This window comes from Pan troglodytes, chromosome 8 (assembly GCF_028858775.2).
Source record: "Pan troglodytes isolate AG18354 chromosome 8, NHGRI_mPanTro3-v2.0_pri, whole genome shotgun sequence".
Lineage (NCBI taxonomy): Eukaryota > Metazoa > Chordata > Mammalia > Primates > Hominidae > Pan > Pan troglodytes.
The window spans coordinates 85,170,932-85,195,137 of record NC_072406.2 but is presented as its reverse complement, the minus strand read 5'-3'; the positions used below and the strand labels follow the sequence as shown (position 1 = coordinate 85,195,137).

At 45.2% G+C, this 24,206-nt stretch overlaps 1 protein-coding gene across 4 annotated transcripts; it reads left to right on the top strand.

Annotated features, from left to right (window-relative positions):
- The first annotated feature begins 338 nt into the window (after positions 1 to 338).
- PLA2G12B (phospholipase A2 group XIIB) lies at positions 339 to 22,977 on the top strand. Of its 4 annotated transcripts, none has more exons than XM_009458682.5 (4): positions 339 to 670; positions 15,394 to 15,482; positions 16,785 to 16,950; positions 22,421 to 22,977. In XM_009458682.5, exons 1-4 carry the CDS (start codon positions 460 to 462, stop codon positions 22,537 to 22,539), a joined length of 585 nt encoding a protein of 194 aa, XP_009456957.1. In that variant the 5' UTR covers positions 339 to 459; the 3' UTR covers positions 22,540 to 22,977. The 4 variants fall into 4 exon arrangements, with proteins under 4 accessions (XP_009456957.1, XP_521692.2, XP_016774031.1 ...); XM_521692.7 differs by having other exon boundaries at positions 22,418 to 22,977; XM_009458683.5 differs by having other exon boundaries at positions 376 to 670; positions 15,394 to 15,470; positions 22,418 to 22,645.
- The last annotated feature ends 1,229 nt before the right edge of the window (positions 22,978 to 24,206 follow it).

The following is a 24,206-nucleotide window of genomic DNA, read 5'->3' as shown; positions in this document are numbered from 1 at the left end:
CTGACTCTCCTTGGAGACTGTGTAGGTAGCTGGCTGAGGGGTGCGGCTAGGACCTTCGGTCAAGCTCTTCTATCAAGAGGCTGGCCCTGAAGAGCCACACTTGTAACTGATCAATAGCTTAACAAGCTGGTCGGGGTAGAACTCCGAATCCTTCACCGTTCCTGCGTCTCAGAAGCTGGCCAACATCTCCCTCCCTCCAGGGTGGTAGAATCCACTTTGAAATGTTCTCTCTCCCTGGCCCTCCCACTCCCTAACCTTTGCCCTCTTTCTAATTGCCCTGATCTCATCCCAACCTCCATAGCTATGTTTAAAGTCCACCTCTGGGGAACAGACAGATTGAATGTTCCAGATAATCCCTTTCCCAGTCCTGCCTGACATCTGGGTAGGGGGTTTGTCCCTGGAATTCTGGGACACTGGCTGGGGTTTGAGGAGAGAAGCCAGTACCTACCTGGCTGCAGGATGAAGCTGGCCAGTGGCTTCTTGGTTTTGTGGCTCAGCCTTGGGGGTGGCCTGGCTCAGAGCGACACGAGCCCTGACACGGAGGAGTCCTATTCAGATTGGGGCCTTCGGCACCTCCGGGGAAGCTTTGAATCCGTCAATAGCTACTTCGATTCTTTTCTGGAGCTGCTGGGAGGGAAGAATGGAGTCTGTCAGTACAGGTGCCGATATGGTGAGTGTGCGGTTTCTCTTTCTGTAAAAACTGTTGCTGGTGGACCCATGGACAGCCCCAGAGAGGTCACGCTCTGTCTTGCACTTTTTCCTGTTATCCACTTAGAGTTGCCAGATTTAGCAGATAAAAATGTAGGACACCCAGTGAAATGTGAAATCCAAATAAACAACAAATAAGTCATTAGTATAAGTATGTCCAGTGAAATATCTGGGACATACTTATCCTGACAAATTCTTCGTTGTTTATCTCAAACTCACATTTCACTGAGCTTCCTGTATTGTATCTGGGAAACCTTCCCTGGGCCATTTTAATGAGTTTGTTGTGAGGCAGTTCTTAGGAAAAAAGGGTAGCTGGGGTGGGAAGAAGGAGGGTGGGTATGAGAGGTCTCTGTGAGGAGTTCCCAGGGATGAAAACTGAAGCCGAACATTCAGAGAAAAATCTGCCATGGGGCAAAACCACCTCCTCAGCTGCTCTGTGCTCAGCTTGGAAACAAATTCTCCCTTCCCCCTGCTGCAGTTCACACCGTCCTCCCAGCTCTCAGTCCCTGACTGGCATCAATTTGCTGGACTTTCTCAAGGGAGCTGTCCCTGCCTGCAGCCTCGGCAACGACAGGCATGCTGTGGAGAGGAAGGGTTCGTGGCTCACCAGGGATCCCGGGGCTGTCCCCTGGACTTGGCGCCAGATGCAGATTTGTGAGCTGGCAGGAGCACTTCCCCTACCTTGCCTGAATATGGCTGGGGGTACACAGATATAAGGTGCACACCGGCTGCCGGCACGGAGCCCCTGGTCCCAGGGGCCCTGGAAGTTAATGTAAGGGGAGCAAAGTGTGGAGCCCCAGGCCTTGAAGCTGGGTGGCATCGTGTAATTGCCAATGCGCATGAAAACGTTTTCCAAAGCATGCAGTCTCAGGTCTCAGGTAGCATTAGTTTTATGGTTTAATTTATCAACTATCTCATCAAGGGATTAGAAATGAAAATGGTGAGTCAATTTAGCCTAACAGGAAAACACATTTGAGAAATATTTTCTCCAAATACTCAACAGAGAAAAAGTCAGCTTTGAAGAGATGCACAAAAAAACCTACATACTTCCCGGACTCACCCTTAAGTCTCTCTATTCCTTTTTGAGTGGGGAAAATCGCTTCCTTATACACTAAGAGTGACTAGGAGGTAATGGTTAATCATTGCATCAGGACCCAAAGTTTTGCAGCATAGATGTTTTAACAATCTATGGTTAAAATCTGTGTTTTAACCATCTATGTTTTAACCATCTATGCTGCAGCTTCTTTGTGAAAGTTTCACAGAGAAAAATGCCTGGTCTGTTAGGACCCACCTGGCCCTAAAACCATGTATTTGTCCAAGGCAGTTGGACCAACGCAGAGGCCTTGCCACTGGATTATGCTCACACTGTTTGCACGGATGGGACAGGGAAGGGGTTGACTCACTTCAGACATTGGAATCAACACAGGTGTTTTCCTTCCTAAAGGCAACACAGGACTAGTATCTGTGGTTCAGCAAATAGGCAACAGCAGGAATTTTTATTAGGAAATCAAGAACCAAATCCTATTCTTCCTTCTCTAGCAAAACAGCATTAAAAGACTTAAGCAAATTTTAGTTGCGGAGCCTCTGGCTGGGCAGGGTGGAAGCCAGCAGCAACTGGTGGGGGATGGGAAGAGTAAATAGAAGAGGAAGGCAAATAACTCTTCTCACTTTGTGTAAAACAACCTGCTCAAAGAGGGGCCTGAAAAACACTTAGAAAAATAGGCGGTTATGCCTCCTTACCTTGGAACCCAGTAGAGCCAAAAACCTGGCGGCTGTGCCCAAAAGAGTACAAAATACCTTCTCAAACTGATTGTGAATCGAGCAATCTTTTGAACAGACAACACCTAACAACGAGTCTGCTCTTTTGTAGTTTGCTTTGGGACACATCTCTCGTGCACCGTCTTTTAAGTAGTGGTTCTCAAGCTCACCTGTGAATTGAAGCCCCTGGAGGGCAGATTCAACCAGATCGCTGGGCCCCACCCCAGGTGTTTCTGATTAGTAGGAGATTCTGGGCTTAGGAGATCCTCCTGCCTCAGCCTCCCAGTTAGCTTGGGCTACAGGTGTGCGCCACCATGCCCAGATAATTTTGTAACTTTTTGTAGAGAAGGGAGTCTCACCATCTTGCCCAGGCTGGTCTCCAACTCCAGGGCTCAAGCAATCCTCCCAACTTGGCCTCCCAGATTGCTGGGATTATAGGCGTGAGCCACGGCACCAGCCAGATTTTACCTTTGATAGGTACTAACTACTATTTAAAACAGTGGGTTTCTAACTTGGGTACACTTCAGATCACCTGAGGGCTTTAACAACACCTGGCACCAAATCAATTAAATCAAAATTTCTGTGAGTTGGCCCCAGACATCAGTATTTTAACATTTTTCCCACGTGATTGCAAAGCACAGCCAAGGTAAAGGGGTGCCATTCTATGACGTCATTCTTAGAGAACTTCAGCCCACAGGTTAAATTATGCAGGCAGATAAAACTGTGTATGTATCCTGGTAGCCCATGATAGTATGTCAACATTGTTTTCCGTGCTTCTCATATCTAAAGTAATTTGTTCTCATGCCAACACACAAAATCTGTACTTGTCAAACAAGTGGGCTATAAATATGACAAGATCCAGCGTGTGTCAATGGCATACCTAGCACAACTGTTATTAAGGAGTCTGTACCAGCTGGGCGCGGTGGCTCACGCCTGTAATCCCAGCACTTTGGGAGGCCAAGGCAGGCAGATCACGATGTCAGGAGATCGAGACCATCCTGGCTAACACGGTGAAACCCTGTCTCTATTAAAAATACAAAAAAAATTAGCCGGGTGTAGTGGCGGGTGCCAGTAGTTCCAGCTACTCGGGAGGCTGAGGCAGGAGAATGGTGTGAACCTGGGAGGCAGAGCTTGCAGTGAGCTGAGATCTCACCATTGCACTGCAGCCTGGGCAACAGAGTGAGACTCCACCTCAAAAAAAAAAAAAAAAAAAAAAAAGGAGTCTGTGCCAATGCAAACAAGATTTCCTTGAGAATCGCTTCCAAAATATAGATACCCTTTTCCACCTCCAGAGATTCTGATGCAGTAGGTCTGTGGTGAGACCTTGGAAGTGCACTTTTAATGGGTAGTCTTTGAACCAGACTTTGAGAAATAAGCATAGTAATGGAAAAATCATGGGTTTGAATTTAGGAGAAAATATCCCATTGCTGGTGACCTTGGGTGAGTTATCTGACTCTCTCAACCTTAGTTTCCTCAAATATGTAAAAATAATGTTACTAATACCCACCTTGCAAAGGTGTTGTGAGAATTAAAGATAATATACATAAAGAATCAGTGGTATATATAGAGCATGGTAGGTACCAAACAAATTTTATAAATGTTATGAGAAAGACAGTCTAGTGAACAGGTTAATTGCATTCAGATTCTTCTAGCTCTCTTTCAACGTAAAAATGAAAAATCCCAGAAATCCCAGTGGCTGGACAACAGCCTCTCAGCTTCCGGAAGAAGTCCCTCGAGGGAACAACGACTGAAGAGTTATCTGCCTCACGAAGGTCTCTGGAGTTGGGTCAATGGAGTAGTTTCTATAATGATACTGTTCACGCTTTCACACTTTAATAAAAGATCCTGAAAATGAATTTCTTCCTGGATTTAGTTCCAAGAGTATCTTAAAAGTTTCTTTAAATATCTGTCTATTGTAATCCCAGCACTTTGGGAGGCTGAGGCGGGCGGATCATTTGAGGTCAGGAGTTTGAGACTAGCCTGGCCAGCATGGTGAAACCCCATCTGTACTAAAAATACAAAAATTAGCCGGGCGTGGTGGCGCGCCCTGTAATCCCAGCTACCTGGGAGGCTGAGGCAGGAGAATCACTTGAACCCTGGAGGAAGAGGTTGCAGTGAGCCGAGATCGTGCCATTGCACTCCAGCCTGGGCAACAGAGCGAGATTAAGTTTCAAAAATAAACAAATAAATAAATAAATAAAAATAAATATCAGTCTATTTTTTAAAGAGAATTTTTATCTGAAGTTTTGCAGCAAAATTTTATAAACCTGTGAGTTTGTATCTTTTTCCAGGGAAATAACTCAAAGACTTCATCAGATTCTCCAGGGAATCCAGAGCCCAAAAAAGGAAAACAGCCACTGGCTTAGAGGCAAACAGATTATTCTTGTTTTTGGGCAACTGACCTCCTAGTCTGCTGGGGACTCAGGGAGGAGGGGAGATGCTCCTGGGATGTGAGACTTTCAGTACTAACACCGGGACGGGTACCAGGCAAACCAGGACAAATTGCTCACCCTACTTTATGCAGTAACTTAATCTGTTTTAGTGACTGAAATACAGAGTTCTTCTCTTCAGGAGAATTGCCTCTGTCCTGCTGTGTTCCATTGATGTATTAATCATGGTGCATCTGAGTGTTTCTGGGAGGAAGGAGGACATACCTTTCTTTCTTTTTTTTTTTCTGGAATTTTGTTTTTCTTGAGACGGAGTCTCCCTCTGTCACCCAGGCTGGAGTGCAGTGGTACTATCTTGGCTCACTGCAACCTCCGCCTTCCAGGTTCAAATGATTCTCCTACCTCAGCCTCCTGGCGTAGCTGGGATTACAGGCATGCGCCACCACGCCTAGTTACTTTGTATTTTTAGTAGAGACGGGGGTTTCACCATGTTGGCCAGGCTAGTCTCGAACTCATGACCTCAGGTGATCCCCCTGCTGGGCCTCCTAAAGTGCTGGGATTACAGGCGTGAGCCACCGCGCCCGGCCTGGAAATTATTTTATTTTCTCATGTTTGAGACAGCTAGTTGGGGTTGTTGATGAAGCCATGCCTATAATAGTTTAGTAAATACTCTTATTATTCATTCGTTATCATTATCTGTTCTTTGTAACAATATAATATTAATAGAAAAATCATATCATTGAGTGGAAAATTGTAAAACAAATGACAAAGACATAATATGTATACTACAAAAAGGTTCTTACAAACTGTGAAGAAATAGGCGAAAGATCTAAAAGAAAAATGAGCAAAGAATGGAAATAGGCAATTAACAGAAAAGAAAAACTAAATGGTTTGCATACAAATAATATGGTCGAATTCAGTATTGATCAGGGGCTTACAAATTAAAGTAACAATGAGATACCACTTTTAGCCAACAGAGTGGCAAAATTTAAAAGAAGAGTGATAGGAACTATTGCTGTCCGAGATAGGAAAAAAGCACTCCCGTGAATTTCTTTTGGAAATATAAATGTTAATCCTTTTTTTAATGTTGATTTTTAAGTTCTGGGGTACATGTGCAGGATATGCAATTTGGTTACACAGGTAAATGTGTGCCACAGTGGTTTGCTGCAGATGTACCTTTTAATAAAGCATACTCACTCCCCCCTAGCACCTTTGGGGGAACCAGCTGGGTGGAGAGGATGGACGCACCCTCCCGGGAAGGCAAAACTCTTGCCCTGGGACACAAAGCCCTGAAAGTTTTTACTGCTGTTTCCAGTGACAGAGAGATAAAAGGGTGGGCCCAGGAGGCAGTGTCTACCACTGGCAGGTAGAGCTCTTGGGATTCTTGGCTAACACTTCTCGATCTCCCTCCAGTTGGTCTTTTAAGACTTTTATGGTATTTCACTTTATTCAGAAGCTTTTAAGTTTTATAAGATCAAAACTGTCAGTCTCTTTCTTTATGGCTTCTGAATTTTATGTCTTGATTAGAAAATCATCCTCACATCAAGATTAGAACAGTATTCTGCTGTTTTTTCTGTGACAGCAGCCATAGCTAAATCATAATAGTGTGGCTGTGTTCCAATAAAACTTTTTTTATGAACACTAAAATTTGAATTTGAACAGGATCAAGTTGTCGGCCTCTCACTCCTATAAACAGCTCCAGCCAGAAAATAAAACATGTGTGGATATGATACATTATTAATGCCTAGACTTAAAACATCAACCATAAGCTACTGAAACAATAATTTGAGGATATGGTATCCTTGAATGATTTCTGTTTCTGCCTAGACTGAAACCATTACCTTTTGTCTTAGAACTTATATTTTCAGCTTCGTTTCTAAATAGAATTTCTGCAGTTAACATAAAACATTAAATAAAATAAAAATAACCATCATCAGCTGCAGGCCGGATAGGAATTCCATTCCGGTATCTTTCAAACTAGAATAGCAGAGTTTTATCTTCTGTGAGTTATCAAGGGCAAAAAGGCAGAGGGTAACCCAAGAAACCGAGCCAAGTCTGTGGCAAATGCCCTTTTCAGCAAAGTTATTAAAAAGATGTTTCACTCTCTGGCTGGGCAAGGTGGCTCACACCTGTAACCCCAGCACTTTGGGAGGCCAAGGAGGGCAGCTCACTTGAGGTCAGGCGTTTGAGACCAGCCTGAACAACATGGTGAAACCCCGTCTCTACTAAAAACACAAAAAATTAGCCGGGCGTGGTGGCAGGCGCCTGTAATACCAGCTACTCAGGAGGCTGAGGCAGGAGAATGGCTTGAACACAGGAGGCGGAGGTTGTAGTGGGCTGAAACGCTATCTTGAGTGTGGGACTACCATGATGAGACTAGTGTCCTCGTAAGAAGAGAAAGAGAAAGAAGAGAAGACAAGGCTGTCTGCAAGCCAGGAAGAAGGCCCTCACCAGACACGGAATGCACTGGCACCCTGATCTTGGAATTCCCAGCCTTCAGCACCGTGAGGAATAAATTTCTGCCGTGTAAGCCATCCAGTCTATGTTATTTTTGTTATAGCATCCAAACTGCCTGAGACAGGGAATGACTGCTGAATGGGCACAAGGTCTACCTTGGGGGTGATGAAAATGTTTTTGAGCTAGATAAAAGTGATGGTTGTACAACATTGTGAATGTATTTAATTGCATACTTTAAGGTGGTTAATTTTATGTTATCTGAATTTCACCTCAATAAGAAAAAGAAGGCTGGGTGCTGTGGCTCATGCCTATAATCTCAGCCCTTTGGGAGGCCGAGATGGATGGATAGCTTCAGTCTGGGAATTCAAGACTAGCTTGGGCAACATAGCCAAACCCCATCTCCACAAAAAATACAAAAATTAGTCAGGTGCAGTGACAGCACTTGTAGTCCCAGCTACTAGGGAGGCTGAGGTGGGAGGCTTGCTTGGGCCTGGGAGATCGAGGCTACAGTGTGCCAAGATCACAACACTGCATTCCTGCCTGGGTGACAGAGTGAGAGACCCTGTCTCAAAAAATAAAATAAAATAAGAAAATGAAAAGAAGCAGGGCACAGTGGCTCATGCCTGTAATTCTAGCAGCTCATTAAGCTGAGGTTGGAGAGCTGCTTGAGCCTAGGAGTTTAAGACCAGCCTGGGCAACATAGCAAGACTCCATCTCTATGAAAAAATTTACAAGTTAGCCATGCATGATGGCATGCACCTGCAGTCATAGCTAGTTGGACAGCTGAGATAGGAGGATCACTTGAACCTGGGAGTTTGAAGCTGCAGTGAGCTATGATTGTGCCACTGCACTGCACTCCAACCTGGGTGACAGAGTGAGACCCCATCTCTTAAAAAAAAAAAAAGAAGATGAAAACAAATAAATAGTTACACCATCAAAAACGTGAAAAGACAACCCACAGAATGGCACAAAATATTTGCAGAATTGACAAGGCTTCCAAAATATATAAAGAACACTTACAACTCAACAGTAAAAAGATAAATAACTCAGTTATAGAGTGGGTAGAGGATTTAAGTAGACATTTTCCAAAAGAATTTATATGAATGGTAAATAACCACATAAAAAGATGCTCAACATAATCATTATAGAAATGCAAGTCAAAACTACTGTGAAACACCACCTCACTCCCACTAGGATGGCTACAATAAAAAAGACAGACAATAGCAAGTGTTAGTGAGGATGTGGAGAAATGGGAACCCTCACGCATTGCTGCTGGGAATGTGGTGCAGCCACTTTGGAAAACAGTGTGGCAATTCCTTAAAACGTTCAACAGGGTTACCATATGACCCAGCAATCCTATTCTTATGGAGAAATGAAACACATGTCCACACAAAAACCTGTCTACAAATATTAGTAGCAGTATTATTCATGATAGCTAAAAGGTGAAAACAACCCAAATGTCTATTAACTGATGAATGGGTAAAAAAATGTGGTATGTCTATACAATGGAAGGTTTTTCTGGCAATAAAAAGAACTTAAGTACTGATACATACTACAACATGTATGAAACCAGAAAACATTTTGCTAAGAGAAAGAAGCCAGACACAAAAGGCCACATATTGTATGATTTAATTCATGTGAAGGAGTTGCCTAGGGCTGGGGGTAGGGAGATGGGAGAGGTGGTTAATGAGTACAGGGTTTCTTTTTGAGATTATAATGTTCTAAAATTAGATTATGGTGTTGACTGGACAACTCTGTGGATATGCCAAAACCATTGAATTGTACACATTAAATGAGTGAATGTATATGATATATGAATTATAGCTCAATAAAGCTGTCATAGAAAAAATATAACAAAGAGATTAAAATCATAATGGCAGGCCAGGAAAGGTGGCTCACGCCTGTAATCCCAGCACTTTGGGAAGCCAAGGTGGGTGGATCACTTGAGGCCAGGAGTTCGAGACCAGCCTGGCCAACATGGTGAAACCCCATCTCTACTAAAAATACAAAGATTAGCTGGGTGTGGTGGTGCGTGCCTGTAACCCCAGTTACTCAGGAGGCTGATGCAGGAGAATCACTTGAACTTGGGAGGCGGAGATTACGGTGAGCCAAGATTGCACCACTGCACTCCAGCCTGGGCAACAGAGCGAGATTCCATCTGAAAAAAAAAAATCATAGATTCAGAGAAGGACTGTGTGGTAGATAGAGCTCCCTCTCCCCTCTCCCCTCTCCCCTCCCCCCTCTCCCCTCTCCCCTCTCCCCTCTTTCCACGGTCTCCCTCTGATGCCGAGCCGAAGCTGGATGGTACTGCTGCCATCTCAGCTCACTGCAACCTCCCTGCCCGATTCTCCTGCCTCAGCCTGCCGAGTGCCTGCGATTGCAGGCACGCGCCGCCACGCCTGACTGGTTTTCGTATTTTTTTGGTGGAGACGGGGTTTCGATGTGTCGGCTGGGCTGGTCTCCAGCTCCTAACCGCGAGTGATCCGCCAGCCTCGGCCTCCCGAGGTGCCGGGATTGCAGACGGAGTCTCGTTAACTCAGTGCTCAATGGCGCCCAGGCTGGAGTGCAGTGGCGTGATCTCGGCTCGCTACAACCACCTCCCAGCCGCCTGCCTTGGCCTCCCTAAGTGCCGAGATTGCAGCCTCTGCCTGGCAGCCACCCCGTCTGGGAAGTGAGGAGCGTCTCCGCCTGACTGCCCATCGTCTGGGATGTGAGGAGCCCCTCTGCCTGGCTGCCCAGTCTGGAAAGTGAGGAGCGTCTCTGCCCGGCCGCCATCCCATCTAGGAAGTGAGGAGCGCCTCTTCCCGGCCGCCATCACATCTGGGAAGTGAGGAGCGTCTCTGCCCGGCCGCCCATCGTCTGAGATGTGGGGAGCACCTCTGCCCTGCCGCCCCGTCCGGGATGTGAGGAGTGTCTCTGCCCGGCCGCCCTGTCTGAGAAGTGAGGAGACCCTCTGCCTGGCAACCGCCCCGTCTGAGAAGTGAGGAGCCCCTCCGCCCGGCAGCCACCCCGTCTGAGAAGTGAGGAGCGTCCTCCCTCCTCGTCTGGGAGGGAGGTGGGGGGGTCAGCCCCCCGCCCGGCCAGCCGCCCCGTCCGGGAGGTGAGGGGCACCTCTGCCTGGCCGCCCCTACTGGGAAGTGAGGAGCCCCTCTGCCCGGCCAGCCGCCTCGTCCGGGAGGGAGGTGGGGGGGTCAGCCCCCCGCCTGGCCAGCCGCCCCGTCCGGGAGGCGAGGGGTGCCTCTGCCCGGCCGCCCCTACTGGGAAGTGAGGAGCCCCTCTGCCCGGCCAGCCGCCCCGTCCGGGAGGGAGGTGGGGGGGTCAGCCCCCCTCCCGGCCAGCCGCCCCATCCGGGAGGGAGGTGGGGGGGTCAGCCCCCCGCCCGGCCAGCCGCCCCGTCCGGGAGGGAGGTGGGCGGATCAGTCCCCCGCCTGGCCAGCCGCCCCGTCCGGGAGGGAGGTGGGGGGATCAGCCCCCTGCCCGGCCAGCCGCCCTGTCCAGGAGGTGGGGGGGACGCCTCTGCCCAGCCGCCCCTACTGGGAAGTGAGGAGCCCCTCTGCCCAGCCAGCCGCTCTGTCTGGGAGGGAGGTGGGGGGGTCAGCCCCCGGCCCGGCCAGCCGCCCCGTCCGGGAGGGAGGTGGGGGGGTTAGCCCCCCGCCTGGCCAGCCGCCCCATCCGGGAGGTGAGGGGCGCCTCTGCCCGGCCGCCCCTTCTGGGAAGTGAGGAGCCCCTCTGCCCGGCCAGCCGCCCCGTCCGGGAGGGAGGTGGGGGGGTCAGCCCCCCGCCCGGCCAGCCGCCCCGTCCGGGAGGGAGGTGGGGGGTCAGCCCCCAGCCCGGCCAGCCGCCCCGTCCGGGAGGGAGGTGGGGGGGTCAGCCGCCCGCCCGGCCAGCCGCCCCGTCCGGGAGGGAGGTGGGGGGGTCAGCCCCCCGCCCGGCCAGCCGCCCTGTCCGGGAGGTGAGGGGCGCCTCTGCCCGGCTGCCCCTACCGGGAAGTGAGGAGCCCCTCTGCCCGGCCAGCCGCCCCCTCCGGGAGGGAGGTGGGGGGGTCAGCCCCCCGCCGGGCCAGCCGCCCCGTCGGGGAGGTGAGGGGCGCCTCTGCCCGGCCGCCCCTACTGGGAAGTGAGGAGCCCCTCTGCCCAGCCAGCCGCCCTGTCCGGGAGGGAGGTGGGGGGTCAGCCCCCCGCCCGGCCAGCCGCCCCGCCCGGGAGGGAGGTGGGGGGGGTCAGCCCCCCGCCCGGCCAGCTGCCCCGTCTGGGAGGTGAGGGGCGCTTCTGCCCGGCCGCCCCTACTGGGAAGTGAGGAGCTCCTCTGCCCGGCCACCACCCCATCTGGGAGGTGTACTCAACAGCTCATTGAGAACGGGCCATGAAGACAATGGCGGTTTTGTGGAATAGAAATGGGGGAAAGGTGGGGAAAAGATTGAGAAATCGGATGGTTGCTGTGTCTGTGTAGAAAGAGGTAGACATGGGAGACTTTTCATTTTGTTCTGTACTAAGAAAAATTCTTCTGCCTTGGGATCCTGTTGATCTGTGACCTTACCCCCAACCCTGTGCTCTCTGAAACATGTGCTGTGTCCACTCAGGGTTGAATGGATTAAGGGCGGTGCAAGATGTGCTTTGTTAAACAGATGCTTGAAGGCAGCATGTTCGTTAAGAGTCATCACCACTCCTTAATCTCAAGTACCCAGGGACACAAACACTGCGGAAGGCCGCAGGGTCCTCTGCCTAGGAAAACCAGAGAACTTTGTTCACTTGTTTATCTGCTGACCTTCCCTCCACTATTGTCCTGTGACCCTGCCAAATCCCCCTCTGCGAGAAACACCCAAGAATGATCAATAAAAAAGAAAAAAAAACAAAAAACAAAAAAACAAATGTGGTCTAACCATACAAGGAAGATTTTTCTGCATGGATACGCCCTACAATATGGGTGAAGCTCAAAACACTCTGTTAAGCTAAAGAAGCCAAACGCAGAAGGTCACACAGTATATAATTTCATTCATATGAAATGTCAGAAGTAACTCCATGGAATCAGAACGCCCACTGGTGGTGACCAGAGATAGTGGGAGAGGAAGACCGGAAGGGACTGCTTACTGGGGATGGGGTTTCCTTTTAGGGTAATGAAAACATTTTGGAACTAGATAGAGGTGGTGGTTGCACCACACTGTGAATGTACCAAATGCTGCTGAATTGTTTATTTTAAATCGTTCATTTTATGTTAAAAAAAAAAAATCATAATGGCAACTGCAACAGTTATATATTATTGAGCAAAAAGGTACCTCGAAACTCAGCAGCTTACAATAGCAAAGATTATATCACACACTTGCTGAGGGTCAGGGATCCTGGAGTGGCTTTGCTGGGCGATTCTGGCTCAGTTTCTCATAAAGTTGAGGTCATGCTGCCCAGCTGATGCTGCCATCTCTGGAGATTCAGCTGGGGCTGGAGGATCTCTTGTTAAATTCATGTGGCTATTGGCAGGAGGTTTTAGTTCTTTGACACATGGGTCTTTCTATGGGACTGTTCATGACATAACTTCCCCTAGAGTGAACGGTGAGAGAGAGGGAGAGTAAGAGAGCCCAAGACAGAAATCATGGTCTTTTATAGCTTAATCTTAGGAGGAACACACCTCCACTTCTGCAGTATTCTCTGGGTCACACAGACCACTCCTGGGACTATATACAAGGAGGTGAATACCAGGAGGTGGGGATCATTGGAAGTCATCTTGGACCACAATCTTATAACCACATGTATCACAGCAACAAATACCCAAACTGTGGCAGAAACTGCTTAGTGTCCCCTAATATCCATTCTTCCCCTTTTCTACAGTATAAAGCCCCTCCTTCCACGTTTTAGCTGGGCTCATGGCTGCCCACTTCATTTCCTAGCCCACCTTGGCAACCAGATTTTGCCATTTGATTAAGGTCTGGCCAGAGGGAAGTATGAGGAAGTGACGTGTATAACATTCTGGAGTGTGTTTACTGAAGAGAGGGGCTGGACTCTTCCAACTCCTGCCATCCTGCTACAGGGAATATGGATGTGTTGGCTGAAATGCCATCTTAGACCATGAGAGCCAGGGCTACACTCCAGGGCTGGTAGAGCAGAAAGCTAGAAGCAGCCTGGGTTCCAGGAAAGTGCAGATTTACTATACCAGAGGCATGAGTCTTAGCTCTGGATTTTTATGAGATATTCTATCTTGTTTAAGGATCTGAATAATATAGGTATATAGAAAGTATAATACACAATATGGAGAAAATTGCAGTGCTCTGTTGAATGACATACAGAAAGACCTAAGTAAATAGAGAACTATACCATGTCCATATTTGGGAAGACTGAGTATCCTAAGAAAGGCAGTTGTCTCCAAATCTATACATTCAATGGATTTTTCAATCAAATTCTTGGCCATTTTTCTTGTAGAATTTACTAAGTTGATTCTACAAATTCAAAAAAATTGCAAAATTCTTTGTGAGAGTAAAGGTCCAAGAATAATCAAGACAATTTTGCAGAATGATACGAAGTGAGGGCTTTAAAACATAAACTTAGTATCTAAAAATTAAAACGAATGATGAGTGCAAAGAGGCTTCAACTGCACCTGAACCTGTACTTGAACTGTCACATTTAATTTAAAAAAATTTATAGCAAGTTTGGCAAATGTTAACATTTATTATGTTTGTGCATTTGGTACATGGCTGTTTGTTTCTCTGACTTTTCAACAGTTTTGAAATATTTCATGATATAAAATAATTAAAAATAAATACCTGGTAGGAGAAGAAGGAAGGAAGGAGAAAGAAAGAAAGAAGAAAAGCAGAAGAAGAAAAGGAGGAAGGAAGGAAGGAAAGAAGGAGGGAAGGAAGGAAGAAAGGAAGAAAAGAAAGAAAGAAACTGTCATATGCCTTACTCTAAGGATTAATTATTCTTAGCACATTTCCCCAGTCTTACGCTAGGGTCTTGTATCTCCTAAAAAGAGGCAGATATGTGGTGAAGGAGCATAGGCTTTGGATACAAACAGGAAATCTGACTTTATATCCTATTTCCCCCACTTTCTCTATGATGGTAGGCAAGTCATGCGACCTCTTAGCCCGAGTTTCTTATCTGGATAATGGGATAAAATACCCACTGCAGATGGCTGTCCTGAGGTCATCTCAGGTCAAGGTTATCTTTACCTGTGAGCACTGCCATTGATACAACTGATAAAGCTTCTCTCTACACATTTGAAAGATCTTAAAAAACAGAAATTCAAAGCTGTTCAGATCATTTCTGCTTAGTTCTATGAAAGAAATGCCTAAGATATCACATCAGGGTAATTTATTTGCTCTTTACTCAATAATACTCTGTCTACGTTTATGGAATCTTGCTTGAATTTCCTGCAAGTTAAACCCTTTTGTGGTGCTGCTACAATTCGGATTCCTTAAGTGTACGATCAAGTTGTGTTCTGCTTGTTCTTTGAGTGGCGTGTGGTCTTGCAGTGAAGGAATGAGGAACCTTGAGTTTTAGTTGGGTTTTGCCATGGCCCTTATCTTCAATGTTATGCACTTAAAAAACATTAGAAATGTCAGTAAATAAGTGCTCACTGGGTGTGGTGGCTCACGCCTGTAATCCCAGCACCTTGGGAGGCCAAGGCGGGTGGATCACTTGAGGTCAGGAGTTCGAGACCAACCTAGCCAACATGGTGAAACCCTGTCTCTACTAAAAATACAAAAATTAGCTGGGCGTGGTGGCACATGCCTGTAATCCCAGCTACTCGGGAGGCTGAGGCAGGAGAATTGCTTGAACCCAGGAGGTGGAGGTTGCAGTGAGCCAAGATCACACCACTGCACTCCAGCCTGGGCAACAGAGAGAGACCCTGTCTCAAAAAAAAAAAAAAAGTGCTCATGAAATTTTTTGAGATTAGGAGAAAAAGTCAAAGTGGTTTGAAAGTCATTATTCTTCTGTGACATCATCATCATCATCATCACCTGATTTGGATGTGAGGAACAGTGACTTTTAAAGAAAAAGTGAAATATGCTTTTAGAAAATTTTCATTTGATGAATGTTCCCAAATGCTTGATTTCTAAATATTTCTTCTTGCTTCTTTCCTTTCTTCCTCCTGCAAGGAAAGGCACCAATGCCCAGACCTGGCTACAAGCCCCAAGAGCCCAATGGCTGCGGCTCCTATTTCCTGGGTCTCAAGGTACCAGAAAGTGTATGTACTGCCAGCATTACCTTCTTGGTTGGTTGGTTTTGACTGAGAGCAATCCTAGAGTTATCCTTGATGGAAGTGATTATTTCTGGAAAAAAGTTGAACAATACAATTAAGTATTTTAAATTGGATATGAGGGAGAGAATTTTTAAAGAAGATATCTGATTTCCTTTTCTCAGGGACAGCTGTCCCTCAGATAAGCCCTTGGTAGTGGATCAGAACTTTGAAATCACCACTGAAAATGTCAGCTGAGGCTTAGGGCATCATGACATAACTTAATTTGAGATAGATCTGACAGGTTTGACTTATTGAAATTAGTGAACCATTCCAGTGATGTGCTAGAGCCAGCTGGTGCTGGCCAGTGAGAGCTGATTGTTACATATTGTCATGACTTTTGCAAGCAGCTGACTTCATGTTAGTAGTGCCAAACTGGCTATGTTTGGAGAGCTGACATCATAGAAATCTGCACACACACACACACACACACACACACCCGACGCCCTGCTAATTTTTGTATTTTTAGTAGAAACGGGGTTTCACCATGTTGGCCAGAGTGGTCTCGAACTCCTGACCTCAAGTGATCCACCCACCTTGGCCTCCCAAAGTGCTGGGATTACAGTCGTGAGCCACCGTACCCAGACACGTGGCATTTTATGAACTTAGTGACACAGTTTATGCCACTACATTTACAGTTGTTTATAGGATGCTTAGTAATGATGGGTGTGTGTGAGATGTTGTGGTTTGACCACAGTCCTCTTGTGATCAGGAGCTGTGTGTTCTATACCCACTCTACTTTCCAACACACACACCCACACACACACACACACGCACACCCTTAAAATAGTGCTGTCTGGGATGCTGGTGATCTCTTGATGAACGGAGGCTGAATTTTTTTTATACTTCTTAGCCGTAGAATCCTTTGCTCACACAAAATCTCATATGTGACTGTTAAGTGTTAATTAAATTTAGAAGCCCTGTGGTTCTGCTCTCTTGACTACCCTTCTGGTCTCTATTTTCATTACTGTAAGCTGCCTCTGAATTTTAAAATTACTAACATCTGAAAAAACAAAAGGTGAAAAATGGCCAGAATCACTTACTGAACTAATAACTAAGTAACAATGAACACTTGTAATCCTGTGACTGTTGGTATTCTACTGAGTCATTGGTGTTTCTGAATTGATCGGGATATGCAACAGAAATGTGAGAACCGGCTAGTTAATAACAAGGTGGGCAAGGTTGCCTGAGGTCCTTAGTCTAAACGTGGCATTTCTTCCCCTTCTTTTCCCTTCCTTCACTTTTCCCCAGATGGACTTGGGCATTCCAGCAATGACAAAGTGCTGCAACCAGCTGGATGTCTGTTATGACACTTGCGGTGCCAACAAATATCGCTGTGATGCAAAATTCCGATGGTGTCTCCACTCGATCTGCTCTGACCTTAAGCGGAGTCTGGGCTTTGTCTCCAAAGTGGAAGGTAGGTGTCTCAATGGCACGTACAGTGCACAGGGAGTTTTGTTCCTGTTTTCACACCGAGATATAGCCAGAACCCCTTGACTCGAAGAGATCATCAGAGCTCACTGAATATTCTTTATGGAACACTGTGGCTGAGCAAGAAATGGTGAAGGAAAGATTCTGGGCACTCCTTCACTCAAGTTCTTGCTGTCCTGCCCGCGAGCTGCTGGCACCACTCCTGAAGGTAAAAGACTACACCAAAGCCTTCCCAGAAAAATAAAAATCTATCATTTAAGGCTGGAGAAGGAATTGCCCAACTGGCTTGGATTATCCATTCTACTGTTAAATAATTTTCCATATCAGGAATTATTTCTTATAGGACCACTTGGTTTGGCTTAAGTTTTTTTTTTTTTTTTTGTAATTTTGTTTTCAGTCAGGTAGGAGTTCAAAAAACCTTTTCTGCATAAAGGTCTCTATATACTTGAGGATAATTATTTTATTTAAATTAAAAAAAATTTTTTTTGAGACAGAATCTCACTCTGTTGCCCAGGCTGGAGTGTAGTGGTGGGATCTCAGCTCACTACAACCTCTGCTTTCCGGGTTCAAGCGATTCCTGTGCCTCAGCCTCCCACGTAGCTGGGATTACAGGCACCCGCCGCCATGCCCAGCTGATTTTTGTATTTTTAGTAGAGATGGAGTTGCTCCATGTTGCCCAGGCTGGTCTCGAACTCCTGAACTCAAGCGATCCGCCCGCCTCAGCCTCCCAAAGTGCTGGGATTATAGGTGTGAGCCACCGCGCCCAGCAAGGATAGTTATTTTAAACAACTGCTTTGCTACCTAGATTCTAGCACTGACTCTATAATTTCTTTTTCCTAATTTACTTAGGAAAAGTTTTTACTGTCTCAGTTTCTGAAGCCAGGATATTGTATCCAGGTATGAATTAGCATTTTCTATTTTTAGATGGTAAGAGTTGAAATGTAGGCTGATGAAGAGCTGGCTCCACACCACAGAGAGTGTCTGCAGTAGAGAGAATTTTGGATCTTTTCATAGATCAATGTCTAGAGTGCAGTCTGGAGGTGAAGGTGTGAGGGCTTAGAAATGTGAATAATTCAGTGTGCCCTATGAAAGGGAGTATCATTCTATTCTGTTTCTACAGAGGGTGAAAAAGTACCTGCTGCTAATCTAGGGTCAGTTCAAGTTACTTCCTGCAAGCAATGTCCTGTTGATTCATTCTCCCAAATATCTCTTTCATATCCCACTTGCCTGGTTACTGCAAATTAACCCAGTCTCTGTGTCCCATCTAATTGATAGTCACCATTGGGACCAGATATGCCACATGAATGTGATCATCTCAACCCCCTGTGTAAATCATTCAATAGATTCCTCCTCCTTACGGATGAAATCCAAACTCCTCAGTATGCCATACATGGCCCTTTCTGATTCAGCCCTAGCCTTCCTCTCCACCATTATCTTGGGCATTTCTGGTCTGTCTCCTGACTCCTGCTTCAGTGGGCTCAGAACTGTCCCTTCGTAGATTCTACAAAAAGAGTGTTTCCAACCTGGTGAATCAAAACACAGGTTCCTTTCTGTGAGATGAATCCACACATCGCAAAGCATTTTCAGATAGCTTGTTTTTATCACGGGATATTAGATGTTTTTCTTATAGGCCTCAATGGGCTCAGAAACGTCCCTTTGTAGATTCTACAAAAAGAGTGTTTCCAACCCGGTGAATCAAAACACAGGTTCCATTCTGTGAGGTGAATCCTCAAAAAGCATTTTCAAAGATCGCTTATTTCTCATTTTTATCACAGAATATTTGATTTTTCCTTATGGGCCTCAGTAGCCTCAGAAGTGTCCCTTCGTAGATTCTACACAAAGTGTTTCCAACCTGGTGAATCAAACTCCTTGGGTTGATGGCCCATTCCTTTCTACCCCTGTGTGAAACGCCCTAATCATTCATTTTTTGTTGTTGTTGAAACAGATTTATTAAGCTACAATTCACACACGATACAATTCACCCATTTAAATGCTTTTAAATATGTTCACAGAGTTATGCAGTCAATCCCACAGTCAATTTTAGAACATATTCATCACCCTGAAAAGGAGCCCCAGGGCCATTAACGGTCTCTCCCCAAACTCCCCCTGCCCAGCTTGAGGAAACCATGAATCTACTTTCTACCTCTAGAACTGCCTATTCTGGACATTGTCAAAAATCAATTGACCATAAAGGTTAGGATTTATTTCTAGATGCGCAATTCTATTCCACTGATCTATGTCAGGACCATGCTGCCTGTTACTGTCATTATGCAGTAAATTTTGAAATCAAGATGTGTTCTTAAACTGTGTACTTTTCTGTCAAGACTATTTTGGATATTCTGGATCCCTCACATTTCCATATGAATTTTAGGAACTGCTTGTCAATTTCTCCAAGGAATGGCAGCTAGAATTTTGAGAGGGTTATGGTTGAATCTATAGATCAATTTGAGAATATTGCCATCTTAACAAGATTATATTTATATCAATGTCCTTTCCATTTATTTAGGTCTTCTTTAATTTATTTCAACAATGTGTTTATAGTTTTCACAGTACAAATCTTGGACTTCTGTTAAATTTATTCCTAAGTATTTTATTCTTTTTAATGTTATTGAAATGTAATTGTATTTAAATTTTATTTTCAGATTATTTATTAATAATGTATAGAAATTCATTTGATTTTTGTACATTGATCTTATATCCTGCAACCCAGCTGAAATAACTCCTTAGTTCTAATATTTTTTTTCTTGGATTCCATAGGCTTTTTTGTATATAAGATAATGCCATCTGCATATCATCTTCCTTTCCAATTTGGATTTTTAAAATTTTTTCTCTTGCCTAATTGCCCTGGCTAGAGCTTCCAACACAACATTGAATAGAAGTATTGCGAGTGGACATTTTTGTCTTGTTCCTGATCTTAGAGTAAAAGCATTTCATCTTTCACCATTGAGAATGATTGTTAGCTCTGACTGTCATTAGATGGCCTTTATTAGGTTGTGGGAGTTCTCCTCTTTTCCCAGTTTGTTGAATGTTTTCTTTTAATTTTTCTTTCTTTCTTTCTTTCTTTTTTTTTTTTTTCTGAGATGGAGTTTCACTCTTACACCCAGGCTGGAGTGAAGTGGTGTCATCTTGGCTCACTGCAACCTCCACACCCCGGCTTCAAGCGATTCTCCTGCCTTGGCCTCCTGAGTAGCTGGGATTACAGGTGCCCACCACCATGCCCAGCTAATTTTTGTATTTTTAGTAGAGACGGGGTTTCGCCATGTTGGCCAGGCTGGTCTGGAACTCCTGCCTCGGCCTCCCAAAGTGCTAGGATTACAGGCGTGAGCCACCACACCTGGCCAAGTGTTTTTATCGTGAAAAAGTGTTGGATGTTTTCAAATGCTTTTTCTGCATCTATTGAGATGATCATGTGGTATTTGTTCTATATCCTATTGATGTAGTGTATCATATTAATTGATTTTAGTATGGTTTAGCATTCTTAGGCTAAATCCCACTTAGTCATGATGTAAACCTTTTTATATGTTGCTGGATTCAGTTTACTACTATTTTGTTGAGGATTTTGCATCCATATTCATAAGAGATACTAGTCTATAGATTGTTATTTTTGTGATGTCTTTGGTTTTGGTATGACAGTAATATTGACCTCATAAAATGAATTGGGCAGTGATCCCTTCTCTCCTAATTTTTTAAAAAGCTTAGAAAGGATTGATATTAATTCTTTAAATGTTTGGTAAAATTCCCCAGTAAAGCCAAGTAGAATTGGATTTCTTTGGGGAAGTTTTTAATTACTAAATCGCGAGCTTGGGTTAGTAATTGTATTTATATACACTAGTAATCTATTCATATTTTCTATTCTTCTTGAGTCAGTTTCAGCAGTTCACGTCTTTCTACGAATTTGTCCATTCCATCCAAGTTATCAACATTTTTTGGCATGTAGGTATTCATAGTATTCCCTTATAATCCTTTTTATTTTTATTTTTTTGAGATGGAGTCTCGCTCTGTCCCCCAGGCTGGAGTGCAGTGGTGTGATCTCGGCTCACTGCAAGCTCTGCCTCCGGGTTCACACCATTCTCCTGCCTCAGCCTCCTGAGTAGCTGGGACTACAGGCGCCCGCCACCACGCCTGGCTAATTTTTTGTATTTTTAGTAGAGACAAGGTTTCACCGTGTTAGCCAGGATGGTCTTGTTAGCCAGGAGGTCTCCTGACCTCGTGATCTGCCTGCTTCAGCCTCCCAAAGTGCTGGGATTACAGGCGTGAGCCACCGTGCCCGGCCCTAATCCTTTTTATTTCTATAAGATTGTTAGTGACATTTCTCTCTCATTCCTTAATTTGGTAATTTGAGTCCCCTCTTTTTTTCTTGGTTAGTCTAGCTGAAAGTTTGTTAACATTTTTTATCTTTTCAATGAACCAATTTAAAAAAATTGATATATCATTCACATACCGTAAAATTTACCCTTTAAAAGTATACACTTCAGTGGTTTTTGTATATTCAGAGTTGTACAACCATCACCACAATCTAATTCCAGAACATTTTCATTAGTCCCAAAAGAAACCCTGTAGCCATTAGCAGTCACTACTCATTACCTCCCCTACCCCACCCCAGCCCTAGACAACCACTATTTTACTCTCTGTATGGATTGCCTATTCTGGAAATTTCATATAAATGGAATCATACAATATGTGGCCTTTTGTGTCTGGCTTCTTTTGCTTAGCATAATGTTTTCAAGATTCATCCATGTTTTGGTATGCATCAGTACTTCATTTTCCTGACCATTCTTGAAGTTTAAACTTAGATATCTTACTTACTCTAAGATACCTCTCCTAATAACCCTTGCTGCAAAGGGATAGAGACCCTTTCTGTGGGCTTCCATACCACCTTGAGGTTATTTTCATCATGAGGTAGTGTAGCTATCTGTTTACCTGTCCACCTCTTTATCCAAACGGTGGAGTACTTAAGTTGAGGATGCCTTTTGTCTCTGTATCTTTGGCTCCTAAGACAGTGGCTAACCAACATATCCAAGCCATGCAAATGTTTTTCCATCAATGAATGGTTGTTCATCCAATACTTGAACAGTGAAAGCTATAGGCGAGATTCGGTGTGTTCTGGGTGGTATGGCCATAGATGGGAAAGCTATGGGAAACATAGTTGTTCATGTGAGGGAGTCGTCTGCAAAAAATATTCTCCATGGAGTGAGCATGGTGGTGTGGGGGGTTCTGGTTGCTCACCATTGTTTTGACCAAGGGCCCACATGCGAGGGCACCTCCAGGTGTCTTCTGCTTTACTGGATTGGATGGGAGCTTTTCTGAGAACATTCTCTGAAATGGATGCTCTTCCTTTGAATTCTGTATTTGGATTACTGTCTCTACTTTCCTCTGGGTATCATGTCATGCCTGGAAATACTCTTCAAAATTACTCAGGGTTAACCTTTCTGTCCCTCTTCATCTTTTTCAAGCAGCCTGTGATTCCCTGGTTGACACTGTGTTCAACACCGTGTGGACCTTGGGCTGCCGCCCCTTTATGAATAGTCAGCGGGCAGCTTGCATCTGTGCAGAGGAGGAGAAGGAAGAGTTATGAGGAAGAAGTGATTCCTTCCTGGTTTTGAGTGACACCACAGCTGTCAGCCTTCAAGATGTCAAGTCTTCGAGTCAGCGTGACTCATTCGTTCTTCCAACAGTTTGGACACCACAAAGCAGGAGAAAGGGAACATTTTTCTACAGCTGGAAAGTGAGTCCTATCCTTTGAGGAAATTTGAAAAAAGACATGGAGTGGTTTGAAAGCTACTCTTCATTTAAGACTGCTCTCCCCAACCAAGACACATTTGCCTGGAAATTCAGTTCTTAGCTTAAAGACTAAAATGCAAGCAAACCCTGCAACTCCTGGACCTGATAGTTATATTCATGAGTGAAATTGTGGGGAGTCCAGCCATTTGGGAGGCAATGACTTTCTGCTGGCCCATGTTTCAGTTGCCAGTAAGCTTCTCACACTTTAATAAAGTGTACTTTTTAGAACATTTGGAAAGAGATGAATGAATTCCATTATCACCAATATGCTTCCATTTCACTTAGAAGAGACCAAAACCGAACCTGGTAAGTTCCACCAATGACCACAGTTATTCCCACTGATGCTAAACAGAGAAAAACAGGTGGGCAGCCTCAGGGGCTTACCTGATTAAGGCCAACGGAGGGGAAGGTCAGATGGAATTAGGTCTCTGAGGATTCATTTTTCCCTCCGGTGACCTACCCCATTGGTATTCCCAGTTACTAAATGGTGTTAGAGTCATGCTAAGATCTGAGATGTACTTGCTAAGAGTTACTGATGGAGCTAGCTAGGAAAAGTCCCTGCAGCCTGTCGGGAGTGAGAGACAAGTGGCCATTCCCTAACTTGCGGGTCTCAATCCTAACTATGGATTAGAATCACCTGAGGATCCTTTAAAACAAACCAGTAAATATGCACTGGTATTTTATAAATGTTTTCCAGGTGATTCTGCTGCACAGAAGGGCTGGGGGCCACTAATCTAGAGCAGGAATTGGCCCACTAAGTCCCGTGGGCCAAGCCTAGCCCAAAGCCTGTTTTTTTTTTGTTGTTTGTTTGTTTTTTTGACACAGAGTCTCACTCTGTCGCCCAGGCTGGAGTGCAGTGGCCATATCTCGGCTCACTGTACCCTCTGCCTCCTGGGTTCAAGCGATTCTCCTGCCTCAGCCTCCCGAGTAGCTGGGATTACAGGTGCCCACCACCACGCCCGGCTAATTTTTGTTTTTTTAGTAGAGACGGGGTTTCACCATGTTGGCCAGGCTGGTCTCAAACTCCTGGCCTCAAATAATCTGACCACCTCGGCCTCCCAAAGTGCTGGGATTACAGGTGTGAGCCACCACACCTGGCTCAAAGCCTGGTTTTGAATCCTTTTTTGGAATAACCATGCTCACATTTGTTTACATATTCTCTGTGGCTCTCCTTGCACTACAGCTGCAAAGTCGAGTAGCTGTGACAAACACTGCAGGGCCCAGAAAGCCTAATACATTTACCAGTTGGCTTTTTACAGAAAAAGTTGCTGACTTCTATCTAAATCTTTTTCTCCTTTCCTTTCCTTTTGTTAATTTTACTGATTCTACTAAGAACTATTAATTGTAGCAAGTTTTTAAATTTTTTTGGGATTTGGGGGGTTTTTTGAAACAAGGTCTCACTCTGTCACCCTGGCTGGAGCACTATCATGGCTCACTGCAGCCTCGACCTCCTGAACTCAA